At 42.7% G+C, this 19,535-nt stretch overlaps 2 protein-coding genes across 3 annotated transcripts; one reads left to right on the top strand and one right to left on the bottom strand.

Annotated features, from left to right (window-relative positions):
• Window positions 1-241: 241 nt before the first annotated feature.
• On the bottom strand, window positions 242-2,799 carry LOC115143002 (pseudouridylate synthase RPUSD4, mitochondrial-like). Its single transcript, XM_029682952.2, has 6 exons — window positions 2,236-2,799; window positions 1,876-2,080; window positions 1,497-1,590; window positions 1,134-1,284; window positions 718-815; window positions 242-589 (listed from the first exon to the last, which is right to left on the bottom strand). The coding sequence occupies exons 1-6, from the start codon at window positions 2,696-2,698 to the stop codon at window positions 395-397; spliced, it is 1,206 nt and encodes a 401-aa protein (XP_029538812.1). The 5' UTR covers window positions 2,699-2,799; the 3' UTR covers window positions 242-394.
• Window positions 2,800-11,454: 8,655 nt separating this feature from the next.
• Window positions 11,455-19,409, top strand: LOC115142976 (twinfilin-2-like). 2 transcript variants are annotated; one of them, XM_065003073.1, is made up of 11 exons: window positions 11,456-11,934; window positions 13,191-13,268; window positions 13,458-13,636; window positions 14,121-14,216; window positions 15,023-15,127; window positions 15,311-15,325; window positions 15,517-15,561; window positions 17,611-17,736; window positions 17,894-18,044; window positions 18,222-18,343; window positions 18,651-19,409. In XM_065003073.1, the coding sequence occupies exons 1-11, from the start codon at window positions 11,910-11,912 to the stop codon at window positions 18,816-18,818; spliced, it is 1,110 nt and encodes a 369-aa protein (XP_064859145.1). In that variant the 5' UTR covers window positions 11,456-11,909; the 3' UTR covers window positions 18,819-19,409. The 2 variants fall into 2 exon arrangements, with proteins under 2 accessions (XP_064859146.1, XP_064859145.1); XM_065003074.1 differs by lacking the exon at window positions 15,311-15,325 and having other exon boundaries at window positions 11,455-11,934.
• Window positions 19,410-19,535: the final 126 nt, after the last annotated feature.

Raw genomic sequence — 19,535 nt, 5'->3', positions numbered from 1 at the left:
ACTTGCCTTGCCAGAACTATTTGTTTATCAGAATTGGTACTACGCAATATCTCTCAGGTGGGTAGAGTTTGCACTGATATTTCAATGAATACCACTATTCACCATTTTACAGGTCTGTATGACAGTAAATTAATTTACTGTTTAAACAAATCTGCATAGATGCTCTGTTAGGTCATCCTAACCTCCAGTCTGCTGTCCCAAGGGGGGGCACGTTATGAAGAAATGGTCCTAGCATGTGAAATTAGGAAAAAAATGGTTTATTTTATTTTATTTGCCACACACACAGTTAATTCCCAGTTCAGGTACAAGCTTAAACCATTAGGCCAAGGGTCCCTTGAAGTGATGCTGCTCCATATTTCATAAGCAAGTCTTCTGTCTGCACTGCGCTGAAGCATCATTCATCTGGAATCGGGATCTGCAGTCGTCGCAAAGTGCTGGTGAAATACTTTGGCAGGGGGCAAGACACCGTAATGTCACTCTGACCTTTGAACTCTGGCAGTGTCAGCTGACGGGCATGCAGGTGGAGAGGCAGATAACGCGCCTTGCTCTGTTCAAGTCCCAGCCTCCGCAACACTCCATCTGGCAGTTTCTAAAGTAAAAAAAAAAGTGTTTTTAAAAAATAATGCCCATCAATCACTGGCATCAAAGAGGTCTAAATGCTAGGCTACCTTGTAAAGCTTCTACATTGTGAAGTCTGGAGATGTTCGTTTGCCTTACCTGAGGTGCCAGTTTGGTCCAGTGGGAGTATTTGTGGTCTCCGAGGATAGGAGATCCCAGAGCGTATGCCATATGGACCCTCAACTGGTGCTTCACCCCTAGAAGCACAAGAGGGTGGACGGGGCAAGAGAGAGGGAACAGCTTTCTATGAAGGTTCAAAGTTATTGGTGCTACTATAACATGGTGCATAGTATCCTCTAGGACCTAGGTTAATCTGTGTTATTAGCATGTGGTAGACCCCCTCAACAACATGACTGAAATCAATTCTAAAAGCTTGAGTAAGATATTGTGTTTAATTTGAAAACAGCATAACATTTTGCAGTCATGTTATATAGCAATCTTTTGGGATGTGCAGGGTGACTGCAAAAACCAACAACTTGGAACGACCCCAGAGTCAGCTTCAGTAGTGTCTCTACCTGTGATAGGCTGGAGCTCGACCAGGCTGCAGCCGTTGCTGCTGTCCAGGACACGGTACTGAGTCACGGCACCCTGGGCCTGCCGATTGGCCCGCACTTTGGTCACTCCCTCACCCCCGTCACTCACCCTGTACACAGGACTCAGGCCCATCTGAGAAGGGTTATGGGTAGTTAGGTTAGGTGTATATAAGACTGTCAAGCTAAAAACCTCAAGGACAGCACAGTATACTGAAAGCCACCAATACAAATGAGAGTAAAGACTGACTGGTCGACAATACTGGTCATAATGACTAGAATTTAACAGAACTATTGGCAGCACTGGTTAAGAAGTTTGAGAGATATTATTACAAAATATTACGTTACCTTGAAGTGAGGCTGAGCCCCTGTGACCTCTCTCTCTATGACGGGAATGTCAATCACTCCCTCAGAGGGAACAGGCACGCCCACAGCAACAACCCTGCATGGGGAATAGGGAGAATGGAAGATGATTGAAAGTAACGAAACAAGAATGTAGCATGATGTTGCAAGGCGTGAATCAAGCTCAATAACCCTTGCGTCCAGGTTAAGACATTACCGCTGCTCCAAGGGGAAGTTCCATTGGGGGAGCAGTCATGTCTTATTAATGGCAGGGTCATTGCAATAGCTTTATGGCATATTCTATGTTAATTTGCTGCCCTCAATTGATGGTTTTGAAATGTGAATGATGTGCTGCCTTGATCCTTATTTGAAACTAAATCCACACCAATATTTCCTCTCCACTTGGTGGTTTTTGTGAAGATTTTGTACATAGTCCAGTGCTTCCTCAGTCCTTGCCAGCAGAAGGGTCCCTGTCGTCTCCTTGTCTAATCCAAGGCAGACGTGCAGCCGAGACCCAGCCCTTATTCCATCCACCATCTTGGCAAGGATTGGAAGCACGTCTGAGATGTTGTTTTTGTTGCTTGACCCATCTAAGAGGAAGAATATGGGATTTAAATCACTGTGGATTTGACGACTGCTCTAGCACAGATGTGTGTTCTTGAAGGGACATTAAAAAGAACAGACTTATTCCTCACGTTATCTTTAATTGTGTGTTTGACTCAATACAGCACTTCATACAACTTACCTTGAACAGAAACTCCATAGGGTTTATTAACGACTGCGAGCTCTGGATGTGGGAGGATCAGACCTCTGTGAAGGTGCTTTGCAAGAACGTTGGGGTGAACATTCTGTAGCTGCTGAGTGAACTGTCGCAGCTCGATGACCCTCTTTTGCAGTTGGGACACTGGCACCGACGGATTAAGGACAGCCGCGTCTGACCCACCACCAGTTGCATTTCCTTTCTGTTTCTCCTGGCGAATTTTGCGTGCAAGGTCGATGGCTCTCAGATTCGGTCTCTTGTCAGAGTCAGACACTGGTGGTGGTTCCTCTCGTCTCGGGACAGAAGCATGTGCTCGCGTGAGCAAGGATGCTACTCCCCTTGATATGTGACAAATACTGTCTGTTTTCCCTGAGCGAATTGCCGCTTTACTACATGTCCTTATAACATCATTATTACAAGCCAATGTAACCGTCCTATAGCTGTTCATGATAACTAGCTACTTTGAAGATTGTTAAATCTCATGTCGTTCTGAAGCTGAAAACACTGGAGTGCACCATTAGGGTTACCGTCACCGGAAATGATGTAAATTGACTTCCTTTTTTTCAGATTCGCTACCACAGAGTTTCTAAACCAGAGACCCAACATCTCAAGACTTCCGGGAATGCTTGTGAAGCAGACCAGTCCGCGGTTTGAGAAGTCAGCAAGAAGTGAACAATTATTCATTAGTTGTTCATTTTCTCGAAATCTAAAGGTATAACCTAGATTCGAGCCAAGGTCTTGAGTATTTAAACATGTTATTACTCTAACCTCGTGAAAGTGACAGGGGGGGATTTATAGCTTTCTCCAATAGAAAGCAAACACAAGTGTTGTCCACGCCTCCTGTATACGGAGAAAACCTTGCCCGACACATGTGGGTGCAAAGGACACTGTCTACCGGTTGTCACTGCCTCCCCCTGGGACAGCAGACTGGAGGTTAGGATGACACCGTTTGCAAGCGAACTAGCTAGTTAGCGACACGGTGTACATACAATGGGATGGGGAGTGATTCAGGCTTGAATTCAGTTTAGGCAACAGTACCACCGTGTGGCTGTCAACTACCATTGAACGTGTTACCAACGCCGTACTAACGTCTGCGTGTTACTGTAATGAAAGTCATAGTTTATATTCAATTCAAGGGGCTTTATTGGCATGGGAAACATATGTTAACATTGCCAAAGCAAGTGAGGTAGATAATATACAAAAGTGAAATAAACAGTAAAAATTTACAGTAAACATTACACTCACATAAGTTCCAAAATAATAAAGACATTACAAATGTCATATTATGTATATATACAGTGTTGTAACGATGTACAAATGGTTAAAGTACAAAAGGGAAAATAAATAAGCACAAATATGGGTTATATTTACAATGGTGTTTGTTCTTCACTGGTTGACCTTTTCTTGTGGCAACAGGTCACAAATCTTGCTGCTGTGATGGCACACTGTTATTTCATTCAGTAGATATGTGATATATCTAAATTGGGTTTGTTTTCTAATTCTTTGTGGATCTGTGAAATCTGAGGGAAATATGTGCCTCTAATATAGTCATACATTGTGCAGGGGGTTAGGAAGTGCAGCTCAGTTTCTCCCTAATTTTGTGGGCAGTGTCTTCTCTTCTCTTGAGAGCCAGGTCTGCCTACGGCGGCCTTTCTCAATAGCAAGGCTATGCTCACTGAGTCTGTACATAGTCAAAGCTTTCCTTAAATTTGGGTTAGTCACAGTGGTCAGGTATTCTGCCACTATGTACTCTCTGTTTAGGGCCAAATAGCATTCTAGTTTGCTCTGTTTTTTGGTTAATTCTTTCCAATGTGTCAAGTAATTATCTTTTTGTTTTCTCATGATTTGGTTGGGTCTAGTTGTGTTGCTGTCCTGGGGCTCTGTGGGGTGTGTTTGTGAACAGAGCCCCAGGACCAGCTTGCTTAGGGAACACTTCTCCAGGTTCATCTCTCTGTATGTGATGGCTTTGTTATGGAAGGTTTGGGAATTGCTTTTACATGGTTGTAGAATTTAACGTCTCTTAACGTCTCTTTTCTGGATTTTGATCATTCGCGGGTATCGGCCTAATTCTGCTCTGCATGCATTATTTGGTGTTCTACGTTGTACATGGAGAAAACTTTTGCAGAATTCTGCATGCAGAGTCTCAATTTGGTGTTTGTCCCATTTTGTGAATTCATGGTTGGTGATTGGACCCCAGACCTCACAACCATAAATGGCAATGGGTTCTATGACTGATTCAAGTATTTTTTAGCCAGATCCTAATTGGTATGTTGAATTTTATGTTCCTTTTGATGGCATAGAATGCCCTTCTTGCCTTGTCTCTCAGATCGTTCACAGCTTTGTGGAAGTTACCTGTGGCGCTGATGTTTAGGCCAAGGTATGTATAGTTTTTTGTGTGCTCTAGGGCAACGGTGTCTAGATGGAATATATTTATATTAATTAGAGGTGCATAATTTATATTTATATTAATTAAATCTCAACCATAAATGTTATCATTTACAGTTTTTCACGTGCAAGCCGATATTCCGATGTAGACCACATTGAGCTATAGTGTGTAGCCTATGGCTTGTGTATTTCCTGTTATCACAGTCTAGAAAATATAATACCCAATAGGTAATGTGGCTTCCCTCAATGCCTCATTTTCTTCTTCTTCTTCTTCTGTGGGTTTTATGGCAGACTACACCCAAAAATATGTATTACTGCTACCAACTGGATGGGGTTGGAAAAAAACAAGGTAAAAGTAAAACCCATACGTGATAGGGAAAACTAACTTAATCCACCCAAAATAAAACAATAAAAAAACACATTGACAAAACCTAAACACCAAAACTCCCACTTCTTCCTTCAAATCTCACTATCTCCCTTCTCAGGTTCTATGACCTGAGAAGATGGTACAGCTTGTGACAATACTCCATGCAACTTCTCCGCTGAGAAGTCTTTCAGTCCCAGGAACCATTCCGCCGCATCCACGATGATATCTATTTTCCAGGACTTCCTCTCCACCTTGGCAGTGCCATCAATCACCATAGCTATAAAGGCCACATTCTTAACCTTTATTTAACTAGGCAAGTCATTTAAGAACAAATTCTTATTTTCAATGACAGCGGGTTAACTGCCTAGGAACAGTGGGTTAACTGCCTTGTTCAGGGGCAGAACGACAGATTTTCACCTTGTCAGCTCGGGGATTCAATCTTGTAACCTTACGGTTACTAGTCCAACGCTCTAACCACTAGGCGACCTGCCGCCCCCACGTATCTGTGTCCTGCTGTTGAATTGCAACCCCTGCAGCCTTCAGTGAAGGCCTATCCACCACCATGGACTCTTCAAAAGCACCATTCGAACCCTCAACCCTTTTAACAGTCGCTGCATATGAAATTCTCTGGACAGCCCTGACTTTGGCCACCTTATTCTCAAACACCCTTGTTGGGCATTCCCACCACTATTGCAATATGTCACATTTGTATCACTTTTAAAACACATCCTCAACACCTCATGGGATGGTATGTTATCTTATCTCGCTGTATGCAGATCTAAACGTTAGCCAATCACAGACTGTTGTTTCCAGTTCCCAGTACACCAGAAAATCCATATGAGTTGTGTCCGTTACTTTCAGTCGTAGAGACGAGTTCATAGGATTTCCCAGAGGGTGCGTGCTATTCGGAATCCTTGGGATGAAATATTTAGGCCTATTGTGTTAAGGAACATGTGGATTATTTGAAAACATTTACTTTTTGCTGAGTTGATAACGTATTGTCAAAGGCAAGTAGGCAATATTATGTACTGTGTTGATAGTGTAGTAGGCTAGTGTACAAAATGAACTACTATTCCCTGAGGGAAGGAAACAAGGTACAACATACAACTTTGATTGAAGACCTAAAATAATGCCTGACAACCAATTAAATCATAACGGTATCCTATTATAGTGTGGCTACAGGGGTAGCCTATTCTACAATATTGTAACTATGTGCTAGTATTATTTATTTAATTTATCAATTAAATTGTGAATGGGTATGCTACTTCATTCAATGATTATGGTATTGTACAAGGTAGATACAGGAGTAGCCAATAGTCAACAATAATAACATAATTGAATGTGCTATAGTTAAACAATAAGGCACGAGGGAGTGTGGTATAAGGCCAATATACCATGGCTAAGGGCTGTTCTTATGCACGACGCATCGCAGAGTGCCTGGATACAGCACTTAGCAGTGGTATATTGGCCATATATCACAAACGCCCCAGGTGCCTTATTGCTATTATAAACTGGTTACCAACATAATTAGGGCATTAAAAATACATGTTTTATTATGCCTGTGGTATACGGTCTGTCAGCCAGTCAGCATTCAGGGCTCGAACCACCCAGTTTATAATATGATTTATTTAATTGATGAATGAAATTGTAAGTGGAGATGGGTTGGCTACTTCATTCAGTGAATACTGAATGTCTTGCTATCTCTGGGAGTATGTCAATGACAGCTTTTCAGCTGTTGAACTATGGCAATGTCAAACTAATTTCTAAATCTCTTTCTTCTAGTCAAGATGTGATGAGCCAGATCAACCACTCAGCTTCAATGCAGCTGTTCAACCCACCACCCTCCCACTGCTCTCCCTCCACAAGTAACCACATCCTCTTCTCCTGTTCAACTAATTTGCCACCACACTGAAAAGGACTGTATTTACATACCCTTGTGCCCATCTCAATTCAGCATCCATCCAAGGCCCCACCCAGCTGGATGCCTAAAATGTGAAAAATGTCATCAAGATGCTACAATACTGTGTGTGTGTGTGTGTGTGTGTGAGCAAAGGTTGGCAAAAACCTTCAAAGGTGGTGGTGCTATGTTGTGGGTTATCTTGAATACCAGGCAGATGTCTGAGTACAGAATGAAATGGTGTAAACTGAACAGGTTGAACTTGTTGAGTACACTCTTCGAAAAAGGGGTTCCAACAGAGGTTTTTGGCTGTCACCAAAGGAGAGCCCTTTTTGGTTCCAGGTAGAAGTCTTTGGTTCCATCAAGAACCCTTTTGAGTTGCATGTAGAACCAACCCTCTGTGGAATGGAACCCAAAAGGGTTCTACCTAGACACCAAAGGGGTTCTACCTGGAACCAAAAAGTGTTCTTCAAAGGGTTATCATATGGGGATAGCGGAATAATCCTTTTAGGTTCTAGATAGCACCTTTTTTTGTAAGAGTGTAGGCATATATTGAAGTGGTGGTTCTACGATTTTCTGTAAAAAAAAAATGTAATGGTTAATTGGTGGCGGTGGTAAGTTAAGATAATCAGAAATACCAGGAAATATCCCCACTTTTAGCACACATTTGCAAGCAGGCAAAGTAGACTATTTCTACAGTATATACAGTTAATGGGTGTTTGGATACTAACGTTGATTTTGCACTGTGTGGATGGATGTTGTCAGTGTTGTTGCTCTCTCCATGGATGACACGTTTATCTCGGGATCATTGGATATGACCATACGACTCTGGGACCTGCACTCTCCCAACTGTCAGGTGAGTAAGAGAAGCTTTAGAAGCCACAGTCCTGTCATTTTGCTCTTCAGATGAGCATAGGAAAAAAGACAAATCAAATCAAATACATTTTTATTTGTCACATGCGCCAAATATAAGAGGTGAAGACATTACCGTGAAATGCTTACTTACAAGCCCTTAACCAACAATGCGGTAAAAAAATAAGAGTTAATAAAATATTGACCAAATAAAATAACAAATAAAATAAAAAGTAATCAGGCTATATACAGGGGGTACCGGTACCGTTCAATGTCCGGGGGTACAGGTTATTCGAGGTCATTTGTACATGTAGGTAGGGGTAAAGTGACTATGCATAGATAATAAACAGCAAGTAGCAGCAGTGTAAAAACAATGGGGGGGTTGTCAATGTAAATAGTCCAGGTGGCCATTTGATTAATTGTTCAGCAGTCTTATGGCTTGGAGACATAACCTGTTAAGGAGCCCTTTGGACCTAGACTTGACACTCTGGTACCGCTTGCCGTGTGGTACCAGAGAGAACAGTCTATGACTTCAGTGACTGGAGTCTTTGATAATTTTTGGGCCTTCCTCTGACACCTCATAGTATATAGGTCCTGGATGACAGGAAGCTTGGCCCCAGTGATGTACTGGGCCGTACGCGCTACCCTCTGTAGCGCCTTATGGTCGAATGCCAAGCAGATGCCATATCAGGTGGTGATGTAACCGGTCAGGATGCTCTCGATGGTGCAGCTGTATAACTTTTTGAGGATCTGGGAAACATGTTGTCGTGCCGTGCCCTCTTCACGACTGTCTTAGTGTGTTTGGACCATGATAGTTTGTTGGTGATGTGGACACCAGGTAACTTGAAACTCTCCACCCGCTCCACTACTGCCCCGTCGATGTGAATGGGGGCCTATTCGACCCTCCTTTTCCTGTAGTACACAATCAGCTCCTTTGTCTTGCTCACGTTGAGGGAGAGGTGTTTGTCCTGGCACCACACTGCCAGGTCTCTGATCTCCTCCCTATAGGCTGTCTCAATGTTATCAGTGATCAGGCCTACCTACCAATGTTGTGTCGTCAACAAACTTAATGATGGTGTTGGAGTCGTGCCTGGCCGTGCAGTCATGAGTGAACAGGGAGTACAGGAGGAGACTGAGCACGCACCCCTGAGGGGCCCCTGTACTGAGGATCAGTGTGGCAGATGTGTTGTTGCCTACCCTTACCACCTGGGGGCCCGTCAGGAAGTCCAGGATCCAGTTGCAGAGGGAGGTGTTTAGTCCCAGGGTCCTTAGCTTAGTGATGAGCTTTGAGGGCACTATGGTGTTGATGTAGTCAATGAACAGCATTCTCACATAGGTGTTCCTTTTGTCCATGTGGGAAAGTGTGGAGTGCGATTGATATTGGGTCATCTGTGGATCTGTTGGGGCGGTATGCGAATTGGATTGGGTGTAGGGTTTTCGGGATGATGGTGTTGATGTGAGCCATGACCAGCCTTTCAAAGGACTTCATGGCTACCGACGTGAGTACTACAGAGCGGTAGTCATTTAGGCAGGATACCTTTGCTTTCTTGGGCACAGGGACTATGGTGCTCTACCAATGGGGGCGCTGTTCACATCCAAGATGCATTCAATGGAGCTTTGCTGCACATTTTCTAAGTGAGAGAACTGTTATCACACTGCACTGATGGACCTAATGTACATATTCACACACAGATCTACTAATATGCAAATAGCTCACACCATGTATTATCTCTAGTAAATACATAGTTATTTTCTGACTGGCTGCATCTTGACATGTGTCTCTCCTGTGTGTTATGTAGGGCTACAACAACATTTCACTCGAGGCCTGCTGCTTCACCCCAGACTCAAGGTTTGTCATGATTGGTGAGCCCAGCACCTCCAAGTCCCAACATTAGAACTTGGCAAACTAGGCTGTCTTACCCAGCCCTCCCTGATCCACGGAAATCTAATATCAGAACAACTCAACACAATTTCAAGTCTGACGCTCAAGACAATTCTAGGGTCACCCAAATCAATTTGCCATTTGACCCAATTAGCTGATATTATTACTATCTGAACTCCAATTAGTCCAGAGGTTTGTATAACTATTTTCCCCCAATCCATCATCAATAACCACCTAACTAACCCTCAGAGAGTGCGATGAAAATAGCTGTTCTGGATGGGAAGCATTCTTTACTAATCAACACACTGCAGTTTAATTTAAATACATGATGTTTGCCAGCGCCTGCTCCAATATGGTGAGACACACACACAAACACTTTCATCAGCCAAACACTCACTCATTCAGACACGCATACATTGTCTTTCACTGGCCCCTGCCAACCTCTACCCCCACGCTCTCTGTTTCTCTCTTTGCAGGCGTCTTGGCTTCCCAGTGTAGGAGACTGATAAAGGAGTGGGGCCACAGAGAAACTGTCATCATCATTACCCAGCATGCCTTTCTCCTTTCATGTTGCTCTGAGTATGCAAATGCTTAACACTGTGAACTCTTAATGGCTCTAGATCAAATTGTATGCACACCAAGGCATTGGTGAAAGGGATTCCAATGTCGATTATCCCTGAGGAGAGCTGTCACTCTATACACTGATTGATTTGCCAAATAGGGAAGGTTACATAAGGGGAGCACTAGAGCTGTGGTTAGTTATTACAGTAGTTATTGTCCACCTGTGGCCTGCAGATAAGTTGAGATACATTTTTATAAGAGTAGAGAAGACCTGAGGTATACTACTGCCAAAAACTTGTTTAGATATCTTCTTTTTTTTTACTGTGATTCTGAGGAAACTGCCACATAATGTTAATAAGTAGAGAGTTATGTATGAACTTGTAACTTTTTGATACAATGACAAACTTCAAATTAAGTGTTAATTTGACCTGCTGATACATGTTTTATTGGGAATTCAATGTTAGTGTTTTTTGTACGGTTTATTCTGAAAGTATTCAAATGTTTTAATGTCTACTATTTATGTCCTTAAACTCTGGTGTTTTTCATTGGTGTGTGCATTCGTGTGTGCGTGCACATAAAGTGTATCTGTGTGTATAGTAGAGAGGGGGCCTCTGTTGAATAATGTATAGAACCTTGGAGCTTACTGAATTATGGATGATCCCATCACAGGTAACCTCACAGGTACACACTCATCTTTCTCTCACCACCTATGTGTGTGTGTGTGTGTGTGTGTGTGTGTCTTTCTGTCTCTATCTTTCTCTCATACACACAGTCACAATCAGACATATTGCTAATGAAAGAGCTTTGCTGTAGTTTTTGTACCTGGCCATTGTTTCGGTCCTTAAGTACTGACCAAAAAACCCACCATTCCTGCCCCTATGACATAATGCTTTGTAGACCTAAGCCTGTGTGTAATATCATAAGCCTATAGTCTACCTATAGCCTACTTTATCATTTAATGTTTAGTTAATAATTAGGCTGGGATATGGAAATAGATAGCTTTTACATCAAAAGGTATCTGAGATTTATCAGTCAAGGGGAACAATGCTTATCTCTCACATATTAAACGGGGTCTAATTACATTACAGTCTGTAGCCTACCAAAGGTGCAGTGTCGAAACTTCGGGATTAACTTCATGCGGGGTGTCGCATTTCTGTGACCAGGTGGCTGGAATTTGAGATCTCTGCTGCGTCCGTGTGTGTTGAACCGATCCGGTTCACGATGTGCATGAGTGATAGATAATATGTCATTGCTGATGACACAGGGACAGACATCCAACAAAAGATAGAGACCCAAGGACAATATATTTCACCTGCGGAGTTCTGAAAGATAACGTGTCTACTGCGCCTGCGTTGCCACTTGACGCGGTGTATAGAAGCGCGTCGTTGGAGAGGTCCCACTCCCGTCAAGCGCTGTAAAGTGGTTGTCATTGATACACGAATAATTTTAGAGCAGTCGTTAAGGTGGCATATCCACTGACAGCCGCGTTATTACTCACCTGCAACAGGTCAGGTTTCACGCGTTAGGAATCCCCCAAGTCAACCTTGGGGCTTTTATGTCACTTACGCTGAAGTTGGTTTAGGCCGAACTGCCTGCTGCCAGTACGGAGGATCTAACTGAGCAGCAACAGAGAGAGATAGAGGACACGTAGAGACTCACACTAGAAGGCTACCTTGGAGGAGAGGATTTTGAAGCAGAAATCTTACTGCCAAAGGATGTCGCACCAGACTGGAATCCATGGTAAATGTCCTCTTGGGTAGGCCTATACGCGCATGATATCATTGGAACGAACGATAGCTAGTGTTGTATTGTATAGAGGGGGAAAGTGATTCTTATCAATTACCAGTGCTCTCTCTTTGCCCTGTGCCATTGTGCGTAAAAGCTCTCCAATCGTGTAGGCATACCGATCCGTTCTGAGTTTTAAGAATTTGGTGTTGCAACAAAATTCGGGACATTCTGCGACACAACACTGTAATTTGATGTGATGTAATGTGATGGTAATTCATTCTTACTTTAACGGGAATGTTATGCCAGCTCGTGGTATTCAGATGGTGAGTGACACCTCGGGGCGCAGTCTGTGTGAATACGCGTATGGAGCCTCTAACCTTACTCACATAATCATCTTCATTGGAGTCTATATAATACCACACGTGTAAACATTTAGTCCCATATAGAACCATAAATTTTTCTCCCATATGTGGGATATAATGTGAAACATTATTTGTCACTTTCCTAAAAGCAGTTGGGATATTTCAAACCCTATGAGATGTACTGTATCTATGGGAATGTGTGTTTAGTTTATGGCTATGTGCGTATGTTTCAGCATGTGAGTAACTGGAGCTAGGGGCGGAAGCATATACATCTCCTCTCTCTCTCACTTATCTCACCTGATCCTACATCATTTATGAGACTGCTGCTGTGTTTGGTAACCATGGTGAGAGAGGTGAGGCGTACAGAAAATCTTATTAAAGAGAGGGAAACTCACTTCGTGTAATAAACCAAATTATGGGCTCAGTCCATTCGAAAGAGAACGACTTTCCCCAACCGGTATCAATTGTTCTGGGATCAGCTTGTTGTGTATAGACTCTATTCACTCCGTGTCAGCTGTACAGTATCTCTGTGACCCCTGTCTATGTCTCTTAAGGCGATACCGTGAGTGCCTGGCAAGGGATCAGATTTTCTCCCCGGTGTCTCAAGTTCTTACTGCCCCATCTCTCTCTCGCTCTCTTTCTTTCTCTCTCTCTCCATCTTCCTCTCCTCTCTCTCCCCGTCTCCCTCTCTCTCTTTCGCTTCCTTTCTCTTGATCTATCTCTGTTTCTACACCTCCCTTTCTCTGTCTCCCTCTCCACCCCTCTCTCTCCCTCTCTTTCTCCCTTTCTCTATATCTCTCTCCACCTCCCTGTCTCTTTCTCTCTGTCTCCCTATACCTCTCTCTGTCTCCCTCTCTCTCTGCCCCCCCCTCCTGTATCTCTCTCTTGTCTACCAAACCATTGAAGCATCGGATGAACTGAAGGACTTCCTGGCCAGGGTGAGGGGAGGGACCATCAGAATAGCAAAGATTGTCATCAGAGATGGTAAGTATGGGTGATGTATGTACACAGTATGTGAAGTCTAGAACCAAAACTGAGTAAAGAGTACCTGTTTTATCTACCAATTGGCTGATCTTCTAAACCTGATCCACTGGGGACTGGCAACTATTGAAATGTGAGGACTGTGCTCAAAGATGAGAGTTTGATATGAGTATTTCTCTGTCCGTCTTCCAGAGGAACTGGTGCTAGGCGCATACAGAGAACCTGCAAAGAGCTGGGACAAGGACTATGATCACTTCCTCCTTCCTCTGCTGGTGGCTCAGGAGCCATGCTACATCCTGTACCGCCTCGACACCCAGAATGCACAGGGCTATGAATGGATCTTCATCGCTTGGTCACCTGATCAATCACCAGTACATAAATACTAAGACCAAACATCTCTATTTGCAGTCAACATTGAATAACATTATGCAAGCTTGCAATACTATACAAATCACCAGAACAAAATGACAGTTGTGTTTTATTGTCACATACACCGGAGAGGTGCAGTGAAATGTGTTGTTTTACAAGGTCAGCCATCGTATTACAGCTCCCATGGAACAAATTAGTGTTAAGTGCCTTGCTCAAAATCGACAGATTTTTCATCTCGTCTGCTCAAGTATTCAACAGCAACCTTTCATTTACTGGCCCAACGCTCTAGCCGCTAGGCTACCTACAATGCTCTAACCGCTAGGCTACCTGCAACGCTCTAACCGCTAGGCTACCTGCAACGCTCTAACCGCTAGGCTACCTGCCTCGATCATGCATACAGTTTATACACATTTTCTGTAAAACATACACATGCAATGCACTACCCAGTGTTCAGTGTTCTTTCCTCATCCGCTATGCCCCCTGTAGGTGAGGGAGAAGATGGTCTACGCTGCCACCCGTGCCACATTAAAGAAGGAGTTTGGCGGAGGCCACATCAAGGATGAGATGTTTGGCACAGTTGAGGTCTGTGGTCTGGAATCATCAAATCCAAAACACTTTTATTTGACTTTGGTTTACCTGACTTGTGGGTTAACCCTATCAATCCCTGGCCTTTGAAATAACTCCCTTCTCCCCCCTTTATTTTCTGCATATTGGAACATTTGACTCACTCCACAGCATACAAATGTTTCTACTCTGTTCAGGAGGTCCAGGGCCAGGGGTTAAGATGCTTACTAGACAACACCCACTCCAGAGTCCACAAAGTAGAGCAAAGTTCCACATTCTATTTGGGTAGACTAGACACAAGAGGGCAGTTGATGAAGGAGGGGTTAAATGAGGTCTTGACCTCATTAGGTCAGAAGATTATCATGTGAAGACACTACAGTCAGTGACTGATGTCACCCAGTTGCCTTTTCTGTCTATATATCAGCCTCCAATCAGTCGAATCACTGATCACAACCCTTCCTCAGTGGTCTCATCTACCTCCTTACATATGTAGGATCTTAATCTGTTGCAGGACAACGTTCCGGCAATGCAGGAAATGTAAAACTTATTGTGTATTTGCATTTTAAAAGGCTTCTGAAGTTTATCATTTCCACTTTGAAATTCCCCCTACGAAACATTTATCAACCCCTACAAAAATCTCCATTATTATAATCCACATAATAATTCACATTTTCTGTTGCTGTGAGATTATTTTCATGCTGTCGGAAACTGGCTCAAATTAAGAGTTAAGATGATGTATGATAAATTGGATAGGAGCCCTCTTTTTGTGAATAAAGTATGTTGGGCTTGTTCAGCGAATCACTTCCTGGTTCCTATGTCCACAGGAAGACCTGTGTTTCCAGGGGTACCTGCGTCACATGTCTTCCTGCTCCTCCCCTGCACCTCTCACAGTAGCGGAGCAGGAGCTGCAGCGAATAAAAATCACAGAGGTAAAGCAAAGGGGAGTGACTGTGCTATATATCCACCAATTAGTATATTATTTTCAGTGTATATTACAAACATATATGAGGAAGGCTACTACTGTGAGATAATGTGTCTTGTTATACCTTTGTATGATGTGTACTACATATTGTCATCCATATGTGTTTGTGTCTCTGTAATGTGCCATCAAGGACAAGGTTGTATGGGTAAGCTAGGGTTCTTCTCTCAGTATTCTCACGTGTGTATTTTGTATCTGTGTGTGTATGTGTGTGTGTGTGTGTGAGCATCTGGTTCAGGTGTATGTAGGCAATGAGTGCAAGTATGCGTGCAAACTGTGTGTGCATGTGTGTGAGAGAAAAAATAGATCAAATATTGTTTGTCCATTATATGCCCACAGGATGAACGTAGAAGGTTAAGCAACACTCCTAGAGGACGAGCAAAGGTTTGTCCCGCCCTCTCATCTTCAACTCTGTACTAAAGACCTTTAAAAGTGGCACTCCAGTCTCCTTTTCAACTCATTTAACAAAAGGCACATCTCAATAGGTGGTCCAGGTAAGTCATGACATTGCACATGTGGGGGGTGGGCCTTTCCTTTTTTGTTCTCTATTGCTCCTCTATTGTTCCTGAAGCAAGGGGGAGGCCGATGACATCACGACTTCCCATCAGACCAGCTCCTTGAATGCCCTACTCCTTGAACATTGCAGTTATGTCGAAAAAACACTATTTAACTCAAAACATATTTTTCTATCCTTTAGTGTGCTTACTTTATTGTATTTTCAACAGTAAAAGTACAAAATCCTCTGGAGGATGTCTTTAAAAAGACTCTTGCTCCTCATCTTTAAGCTACATTTTATAACTATGTTTTCTAAAGGTCTACCAATTCTGATTTTTCAACGCCAATACCGATACAGATTATTGGAGGACCAAAAAAAGCCGATCCCGATTAATCGTCTGATTTATATATATATATATTTGTAATAATGACAATTACAACAATACTGAATGAACAATGAACACTTTTATTTTAAATAAATGTCTCAAATAAATCATGAAATATGTTCAGTTTGGTTTAAATAATACCAAAACATAGTGTTGGAGAAGAAAGTAAAAGTGCAATATGTGCCATGTAAAAAAGCTAACGTTTAAGTTCCTTGCTCAGAACATGTGAACATATGAAAGCTGGTGGTTCCTTTTAACATGAGTCTTCAATATTCCCAGTTAAGAAGTTTTAGGTTGTAGTTATTATAGGAATTATAGGACTATTTCCCTATACCATTTGTATTTCATATACCTTGACTATTGGATGTTCTTATATAGGCACTATAGTATTGCCAGCCTATTCTCGGGAGTTGATAGGCTTGAAGTCATAAACAGCGCAGTGCTTCAAGCATTGCGAAGAGCTGCTGGCAAACGCAGGAAAGTGCTGTTTGAATGAATGCTTATGAGCCTGCTGCTGCCTACCACCACTCAGTCAGAATGCTCTATCAAATATCAAATCATAGACTTAATTATAATATAATAAACACACAGAAATACGAGCCTTAGGTCATTAATATGGTCAAATCCGGAAACAATAATTTTGAAAACAAAACGTTTATTCTTTCAGTGAAATACGGAACCGTTCCGTATTTTATCGAACGGGTGGCATCCCTAAGTCTAAATAGTGCTGTTACGTTGCAGAACCTTCAATGTTATGAAATAATTAAGTAAAATTCTGGCAAATTAATTACGGTCGTTGTTAGGAAGAAATGGTCTTCACACAGTTCGCAACGAGCCAGGCGGCCCAAACTGCTGCATATACCCTGACTCTGCTTGCACAGAACGCAAGAGAAGTGTCACAATTTCCCAAGTTAATATTGCCTGCTAACACGCATTTATTTTAACTAGATATGCAGGTTTAAAAACATATACTTCTGTTTATTGATTTTAAGAAAGGCATTGATGTTCATGGTTATGTACATTTGTGCAAAGATTGTGCTTTTTTCATGAATGTGCTTTTGTTAATTCATCACCTGTTTGGCGAGGTTGAAGCAGGCTGTGATTAGATGGTAAATTAACAGGCACCGCTTTGGTTATATGCAACGCAGGACAAGCTAGTTATGGTTGATGATATTACTAGGTTAACTAGTGATTATGTTAAGATTGATTGTTTAATGCTAGCTAGCAACTTACCGTGGCTCCTTGCAGCCACAAGGTCCTTTTGATGCTGCACTCGCGTAACAGGTGGTCAGCCTGCAACGCAGTCTCCTCGTGGATTGACATGTAATCGGCCATAATCAGCGTCCAAAAATGCAGATTACTGATTGTTATGAAAACTTGGAATCGGACATAATTGGTCAGCCTCTACTGTTTTCACCTGCATCACTTTATTGATTTGTGTAGTTGATAACAACTTTTCCATCTGCAGTACCTTGTTCTACCAGTACCAATACATTATTGATGTGTGTTATGCAGAGACTGTGGTTTTATGGCTATATGTCGGCCCCTACAGGTGACAATGGAGTTTGGTTTGGACAAAAGGCACCAGGCTCTTACAGGCCTGGTGTTCCCTCTACAGGAGGAGGCCAAACGCGCTCTGCAGCAACTCAAGCAGAAACGTATCAACTACATACAGCTGGTGAGCAGGCCTCACGTAACAAGCATACAAAACAAAGTCAAACAAAACATGCAACAAACATTCTCTATCTCTTGCTCACACACAGGTACGCACAAGCACACACACACACACTCAGTATACACACACTCAGTATTGTGATTTTTTGTGTGTGTCTCAGAAGTTGGACACAGAGAAAGAGACAGTCGAGCTGGTCCACACCAACCCCACAGAGACTCGTGAACTTCCCTACAGAATCCCTACTGACACACCCAGATACCACTTCTTCATCTTCAAACACTCCCACCAAGGACAGCAACAGGAGGCTCTGGGTCAGTATCACACACACGAACACACATATACACACATGCACAGGCACTCATGTGCACACACACACACACACACACACATTATACTCAATTAAAGGTTATAGAATCTCTCATAATCCTTCTCTCTCTCTCTCTCTCTCTCTCTCTCTCTCTCTCTCTCTCTCTCTCTCTCTCTCTCTCTGTTCATCTACTCCATGCCAGGGTATAGCTGTAGCATTAAGGAGCGGATGTTGTACTCTAGCTGTAAGAACCCCCTACTGGATGAGGTGGAGAGAGACTACCGTCTAGATATCGCCAAAAAGGTTCAACAATTACACAACCTCCAAGTTACCCATCTTTAATGTACATATCACAGTGTGCTTGTATACTGAGTTTGATCTTTTCCAACCATGTTCCTTCTTTCTCCCTCTTCCCTTTTTCTCTCGCATGTGGTGTGGGTGTGTGTATTTGTGTTGATGTGTGTGTGTGGGTGTGTGTATTTGTGTTGATGTGTGTGTGTGTGCGTGCGTGCGTGTGTGTGTGTGTGTGTGTGTGTGTGTGTGTGTGTGTGTGTATTTGTGTTGATGTGTGTGGGTGTGTGTGTGGGTGTGTGGGTGTGGGTGTGTACAGATTGAGATTGACGGTGGGGATGGGCTGACGGAGGAGTTTCTGTATGAGGAGGTCCATCCCATTGAACACACTCTGAAGCAGGTGTTCGCCAAGCCACGTGGGCCAGGGGGGAAGAGGGGTAACAAGCGCCTCGTCAAGGGGGCCGGAGAGAACGGGGAAGAGAGCTAGAGAGTGACAGGAACAGACTCACACCCAAACCTCCACGTATAACCTGGCCTCTTTCTCCTCAACTGTCTGTTTCTTACCTTGTGGATCTGATAGTGCTTATTTTAAGATAAAGCAACCTCTCAAGGTCTATTTTTTATGTTATGCAACATTACTTGTATGTTCCCTTTTTCCACTCTGTCCATCGTTTCACCATCAGTGCCCTGGTGCCCATACTAAAAGACACATCACCTTGCCCTTCCCCGAAAGGACTGATCACAGTCAGATGAAGGTTCAATCAGATACAGGTTGAATCATGTCAGGATGCTCATTATTTTACATCATCTTCCAATAAATAAAAAATGATGTATATTTAATTTGTCTTCTGTTTTTACTAAATGTTTGGGTAATAGGGGATAGAAGGGACGATCATAAAATAATGTGTGTGAATGTGTGTTTGTACATACCACAGTGATAATCTGAATGAGGTCAAATTATGTCTGAGAAATATTTTTTTGAATGGCACCCGGCCTCTACCTGGAAAATATATGCTTGAATATCGTTGATTGTTTGTCCTGTAAAACATAACATATAAATTAAAGAAGTAAAATTTGAGATGTATTTGTTTGTAAACCCTCATTTAAAAATGTAATATGTTTACAAACGGTAATCACAAGGTTAAAGAATCAACAGTAGCCTATGAAACATTATGAGGGAAGGCGGAGCATTATAAGGGGGAGG

The sequence above is a fragment of the Oncorhynchus nerka genome, linkage group LG2 (assembly GCF_034236695.1).
Source record: "Oncorhynchus nerka isolate Pitt River linkage group LG2, Oner_Uvic_2.0, whole genome shotgun sequence".
Taxonomy (NCBI): domain Eukaryota; kingdom Metazoa; phylum Chordata; class Actinopteri; order Salmoniformes; family Salmonidae; genus Oncorhynchus; species Oncorhynchus nerka.
This window is presented reverse-complemented; position numbering and strand designations above follow the sequence as displayed.

What these genes read in the sequence shown, in the direction of transcription:
- LOC115142976 (XM_065003073.1), top strand. Translation starts at nt 11,910, where the DNA reads ATGTCGCACCAGACTGGAATCCATG. An exon ending in GCACCAGACTGGAATCCATG is followed by an intron (nt 11,935 to 13,190) that starts GTAAATGTCCTC and finishes AAACCATTGAAG; the next exon opens with CATCGGATGAACTGAAGGAC. An exon ending in GTATCAACTACATACAGCTG is followed by an intron (nt 17,737 to 17,893) that starts GTGAGCAGGCCT and finishes TGTGTGTCTCAG; the next exon opens with AAGTTGGACACAGAGAAAGA.
- LOC115143002 (XM_029682952.2), bottom strand. Translation starts at nt 2,698, where the DNA reads ATGAACAGCTATAGGACGGTTACATTGGCTTGTAATAATGATGTTATA. An exon ending in CTATGGAGTTTCTGTTCAAG is followed by an intron (nt 2,081 to 2,235) that starts GTAAGTTGTATG and finishes TCTTCCTCTTAG; the next exon opens with ATGGGTCAAGCAACAAAAAC. An exon ending in GGGCTCAGCCTCACTTCAAG is followed by an intron (nt 1,285 to 1,496) that starts GTAACGTAATAT and finishes AACCCTTCTCAG; the next exon opens with ATGGGCCTGAGTCCTGTGTA.